Source organism: Ascidia mentula, chromosome 1 (assembly GCF_947561715.1).
Source record: "Ascidia mentula chromosome 1, kaAscMent1.1, whole genome shotgun sequence".
Taxonomy (NCBI): domain Eukaryota; kingdom Metazoa; phylum Chordata; class Ascidiacea; order Phlebobranchia; family Ascidiidae; genus Ascidia; species Ascidia mentula.
In genome coordinates, this window is record NC_138566.1 from 88,799 (window position 1) to 94,532 (window position 5,734).

At 35.4% G+C, this 5,734-nt stretch overlaps 2 protein-coding genes across 2 annotated transcripts; both read right to left on the reverse strand.

The window, feature by feature from the left end:
- Window positions 1-673: 673 nt before the first annotated feature.
- On the reverse strand, window positions 674-2,376 carry LOC145908389 (tRNA pseudouridine(38/39) synthase-like). Its single transcript, XM_082995665.1, has one exon. It carries the CDS (start codon window positions 2,305-2,307, stop codon window positions 712-714), a length of 1,596 nt encoding a protein of 531 aa, XP_082851791.1. The 5' UTR covers window positions 2,308-2,376; the 3' UTR covers window positions 674-711.
- Window positions 2,377-2,964: 588 nt separating this feature from the next.
- Window positions 2,965-4,819, reverse strand: LOC145906508 (polycomb group RING finger protein 3-like). Its single transcript, XM_082993942.1, has 5 exons — window positions 4,683-4,819; window positions 4,078-4,233; window positions 3,781-3,910; window positions 3,433-3,589; window positions 2,965-3,225 (listed from the first exon to the last, which is right to left on the reverse strand). The coding sequence occupies exons 1-5, from the start codon at window positions 4,798-4,800 to the stop codon at window positions 3,097-3,099; spliced, it is 690 nt and encodes a 229-aa protein (XP_082850068.1). The 5' UTR covers window positions 4,801-4,819; the 3' UTR covers window positions 2,965-3,096.
- Between the last annotated feature and the right edge of the window lie 915 nt (window positions 4,820-5,734).

Here is a 5,734-nt window from a genome sequence, read left to right on the forward strand (position 1 = left end):
TTTGAACTGAACACAGTTCTGGTTCGTTTTTTTTTCGGATTACCAATAACTGGGTTAGATTCAGCTCCGGTTCACAAAAAATAAAGTAGTTTGGGTTATTGGGGGGTTAACCAGTCTTTATACCAAGCGGACCCAAAACTGTTCAGACTTGTTCCACAACGTCTGTGTTTTGCATAAATTTGATAAAATCACAAGACTTTCTTGTGAACTTGAACACGGAAGATTTGAAACGAAATCATAGGATTGATAATCGACAAATGGCGATCCACAAATAACTGGTTTTATGTGAACATATTATTGTTGATATGTTAATGTTTCGTTTTGATTCTTGAAATCTTAACAGTATTTCTAAAGGTATGTACTTTGAAATATGTTGATTTTTAATGAGTTTGTCCATCTGGTAGCCTATAAGGCGTATGCCTGTGGTTTGTTATTTTAGAGCATACGAGGCATAACCAGAATATTCACAACGGGACGATCCAAATACTATTGGGAATCACACAACTTTCAAAATGCTGGTCGAGTTTTGAAGATACGAAAATATTATTTCTTGGAGTTTCGTGCATACTTGCTGTCAAGCAGATATCACAGTTTGTGTAGGAGAGCTACCTGGTAATACGGTTTATATCACGTTTATTTTTCTGGAGCTTGGCCGAAGACACACAGACAATATCAATAAATTTTATTCAACAAAGAAACAAGTCAAACACATCAATCTTCATTCTTCAACCAACGCTTTGAAATTCTGTTGCCATCCCAGCCGGGGAACTTATCCTCAGGACTTTGGTAGGTTCTTCTTTCTAATACCGGAACATATTCTTTAACATTCATCGAACAAGCCTGGTGCATCATTTTACTGGACAGAGTGCAAGGAAAATCCTTATTGGAACTTTCAACCTCACTTGAACTTTTCTCATCGTGAATCAGATTCGTTTCAGAGTCTTGACATCTTTGTTTCTTTAGTTTTAATGTCAGATCTTTAAACATAACAGTTTGCAAAACCATTTTTTCCCATTGCATTTGAACAAACCTTACACTGCGCATGACATCTTTTCGCTTGCTGACCCAATTTATTTTTTCAATCTCTGTTTCGTACAAAACCAATGGGTATGCTTCTGACGCAACATAAGCTGGACGCCTAGGATTTTGTTCTACATCGAGTAATCTCGTTATTATTTCTTTGTCCTCTTTTCCTTGTCCAATAAGAAACAAGATTGTCATCATTAAACGTACTTGATGATATAAAAATGATACTCCTTTAATTTTTGCACAGTATATTTCTCCTGTGTTTATGTCTTCATGACATTTAACAAATTTAAAATTTAAAATTTTTCTTAAAAACATTGTGGGTTTCTTTGACAAACTGCAAAAGTTTCTGAAGTCATGAACTCCACACAGCATTGAGGCTGCTTCAGACATTTTATCAACATCCAAATGTTGTCGCCAGAAATAATAGTGGTAAGTCCGCTTTCTGCAATCATATCTCGCACTAAATGATTTTCCAACAGGAGCCCAATCAATCACACGGATTTCTGGGGGCAAAACACTGTTTAACATCCGTAAATAATTATATTCATAATACGGAGTACCACTAACCCTATCTTCATCACTGTCTGATGACCCAGATTGTTCATTAACAGGTGAACTTTCACAACCAGTACATCCATCTTCTGATAAAACATTGCCAAGTTTTGTGACATCACATTCTTGTAGTGATGTTGAATCAGCAGAGTCTGTGGTTATTTCACTTTTTCTTTTCATTTCCAAATGATCAAACCACTTTACAACATGTTGCCCCTCATCATGTTTTGTCCGGACAAGAAATGACAGAACTTGACCAAATGAACTCACTTCTTTATCAGTTCTCCCAGCTCTGGTGAAACGAACTGGCAAATCAGGACTGACCAGCCTACACTGTTGCAATGCTGCAATTAACACAGACTCTATGCTGTTGCTAGAATGTGGATGGTTTTGTAGCCCTTCGTACATTAATCCATTATAAACTAATTTTATTGCAATGTGACGGTAATTGCATTGCAAAAAGTCAACTTCTTTTGCTTTCCTTCTTGTATTGAGGTTCAAGCCAACCCTTTTCATCAACTGTTTTTCCATTGTTGCCAAATTATTTTGACACTTTAGCAGTTCTTCGACCACTTCATCCTTACTCAAAGCTTCAAGACTAGATTTATTCCAATGTTTTCTCTTGGTATGAAGAGGTTGGGAATCGTTGAAGTGCTTTTTTAAAACTGCGGCAATCTCGCTGAATGAATGTAGGATCCCAGTGGTTGGTTTCTTTAATAAGAACATAATGCATTTTGCATACAGAGTGCTCACAGCTAACTGATAGAATGGATCCTTAATAATTTGGGTAACTGTCAGATCTTAATTAAAAACACATTTCATAAAAATAATATAAACTTTACATTTCAAACAAACCCGCTATGCTACAAAAACCTTACATTCCAAACAAACACGCTATGCTACAAAAACCTTACATTCCAAACAAACCCGCTATGCTACAAAAACCTTACATTCCAAACAAACCCGCTATGCTACAAAAATGCACTGGAGTTAGAAATAGAACATGTGACTTCATAGAAATCGTAAGTTAAAGTTTGCAGCGTTAGTGACGTAAATGTTTTTGACGCGACCCAAAAATGTGGATTAAATCTCATGCACTTTGCATGCAGCACAAAACTTAACCAAAATACGTCGTCAAATTTATATTTTTCGCGCCCCACAAGGTCGGACCAAACATTTTTGGGCAAATCGCGACCCTTTCTTTTTGGACACAGTATTTGAACATTCATGAATTCCAAGGCAAACGACGTTTAATTTTCTATACGTAATTATGCCCCTTAATCGAACATGGAACTGAATCAAGGTTGGATTTGGAACCAAGAGGCGACCTTTGCTTATTACTATTTGCAAAAAGGGTGAATTTTTCCAAAATGTTTGCTAGGATTTTATTTTACTTACAAAGACAAGTATTCAAGCGAGTTGCTTACATTTTCTGAATAATAGCAAAGTCAACAGTAACGCATTTTAATGTGGAAAAGTATTGGAATATATGACAAAAAAGTAAGCATCATAATATCATAGTAGTGTAATTCTTGGTCGATAATCCAAATGTAAAGGAGGTTTCTGTGATCGCCAGCGGGTTGCAAGAATAAAAAGAAGTGTGTGGTCTTTACCCTGGATTTCGTTATTGCACAGAATATCAAGCTGAAAAACAAGTAACATTTCTAATTTGTTGTTGTTTTTTCTCAATCTGCTTGAAATTGATTTTGTAATAAAACGATTACAACACCAACATCATTCAGTCCAAATTAAATTTTGAAATACTCAATCAATTCTTGCTTCCTGTTACCTTCACTCATTGTCAGTTCAACAAAAACACAAGGTCAGAAAAATAATGCATTTAATACTAACCTCGCCATGTCTTTCAATACTAAAGCCCAACTGCTTTGCCAAATATTTTTTGAGAATTTTTATGGTTGCATGAACAGAGCAGTGTATGTAGGGTCTTTTTATATGCTTCAATGAACAATTAGCACTTTGCAGAAAAACTTCCACTTGATCATCAAATCTGTGTTAAATGTAAATGAAACTGATATAGAAAATCTGTGAGATTAATACAGGGCCAATGTTTTGACCTGTAAGGTCTCATCAGTGCAGCTTGGCACGACTATATGTTGAAACAGAGGACATCTGTTTGCAGCTCACAGAATTTATATTATTGGCTTCATGCTCATTTATATGATGCTGGACAATTGGTACCTGTGATAATTTATTTGCTTTCCATCATTTAATAGAATGTTGTTATTCCTTCTGTTGGTGAGCAGGTGAACGTCATCCGGGATTTGCAGGTTTTTCTCATTGTAAAATTTCAGTTTTCTTTTCCATTCTCCTGAAAGAGTAACGAAGTGTTCAGGCAAGACTCCAGACACTGCAGTGCCACCAAAACACGATTACCAATTTTTCAGTGACCAGTGCACAAATTTATAACAAGACCCTATTTCATGCTAACAGTGCTTTTAATTTGGTAAAAAATCAATGTTATCAATTTTTTTTTACTTTCTTGCAAGCCTGGAACCAATTTGTCAACAATTCCTTGCATAGTTCGATCATATGCGATATACTGGCGGGGATGACTGTGGTGGATGAGTAGTTTACATTTTGGACAATTATGTTTTTCATCTTCTATATGAGATACCAGACAGCTTCGACAAACTGAAAAAATAATAATTTATTTTGTCAAAACACACAAACTTTTTATTGAAAACAACTGGTTTTATTATTGTTATAGTTGCTTTACACTGAAACAATCAATTACGATCACTTTTAAACTTTTGTTGGTCAAAAATGCAATTTTGTATGCTGTTAAAGGCTTCAAAGTTGTTTGCCAGAATTCAAGTATTAAAACCAAATTAACAAAATATATTTTATTCAATTGCACGGACCACCTTTAAAAAAAAATTTTACGTTAGTTTAGTTTTGTAACACATTTATAAACGAACAAAATATCCACAATTAAAATGAACAGTAAGGCCAATTAACTCAATTAAAATTATGCAGCTATGATCTACTCATTATTACTAATTATATTAGCAGTTTGTTTCAAAAGACATGTTTGGTTTTATACACAAAGTTGATGAAAACAGACAGATCACAAAACTTACATGTATGTAAACATTCTGTTATTGTTGTTGCATCAATTAAATATCCGCCGCAAATCGAACAGACTATGTGTTCATTTAATTCACGTAACTTCACGTTTCGGTTAAGTTGTAATTCCATTTTAAAAGCCCCGAGAAGCCAGCAGACAAACACAGAGGAGGTAACAGAGACATTCGATGTGAAGAAGGCTGGTCGCCCTTTTCTTTTTTCTCTCTTGTGCATTCTATCGTGCGTTTCATGCGGTTATGAAAAGGCATCAACGAGCAATGCAACTTACTTCTTTGGCATGTTTCACGACATTAAGGGTTTGAATGTCACTTATATGATATATAAAGGAATGCAGGTCCTGTATTTTACCTAACAACACAACGCTGTATTTAATTGGACTAATTTTCTTCACACCCCATTGTAAATTGCCAAACAATTTGGACGCTGTTTTAGATCAAACATCTGGGTTTTGTCTGCAGAAAGTCAGCAAAACGTTTCACAGCCATTCCATACCAATAAAACCATTGCCCAAACACAACTACTGAAACAATAATTCGAAAAAATTTTGAATATGCTTCGCTTCTTACGATACTGGAGTAAAACAAAAATTCCGAGGAACTACAAGATTATGAAATAAATTTTGATCAGCAATAAATAAAGAAGAGTTATTGTTGTTTTGTTACAATTACAAGGTGGAAATTTAACAAATTGCCCAAATTTGGAAGTTAAGTTGTTTCGAGATGTTATTGGCACCTGGGTAGAATCTCACGACCAACCATGCTGCAGTATATCGGTCACGTGACTAGGGTAATAACCGGGAAAGTCAAATCCAGAAAATCAAATACAGGCAGGGGCTGAAAGAAGTTATCTGTTCGAAGAAACAAATTTATTTCCAGGTTAATTGAAATAAACATTACACGCGAGCCGTGTTGCAACCTTCGATTATCTGCAAGTTCTGCAGCGTCATCTCAAATTGTGTCAATATCATATGGCGTCGCTCCCACGAACGTAGATAACAAGACATCATCTGCCCACGTAGCTTCAACACGAAGGTTATATAAACGAC

Coding starts and splice junctions, on each gene's coding strand:
- LOC145908389 (XM_082995665.1), bottom strand. CDS start 2,307: ATGTTCTTATTAAAGAAACCAACCACTGGGATCCTACATTCATTCAGC.
- LOC145906508 (XM_082993942.1), bottom strand. CDS start 4,800: ATGGAATTACAACTTAACCGAAACGTGAAGTTACGTGAATTAAATGAA. Junction 4,234..4,682: donor AACAGAATGTTTACATACAT/GTAAGTTTTGTG, acceptor TTATTTTTTCAG/TTTGTCGAAGCTGTCTGGTA. Junction 3,911..4,077: donor GGTTCCAGGCTTGCAAGAAA/GTAAAAAAAAAT, acceptor TTACTCTTTCAG/GAGAATGGAAAAGAAAACTG.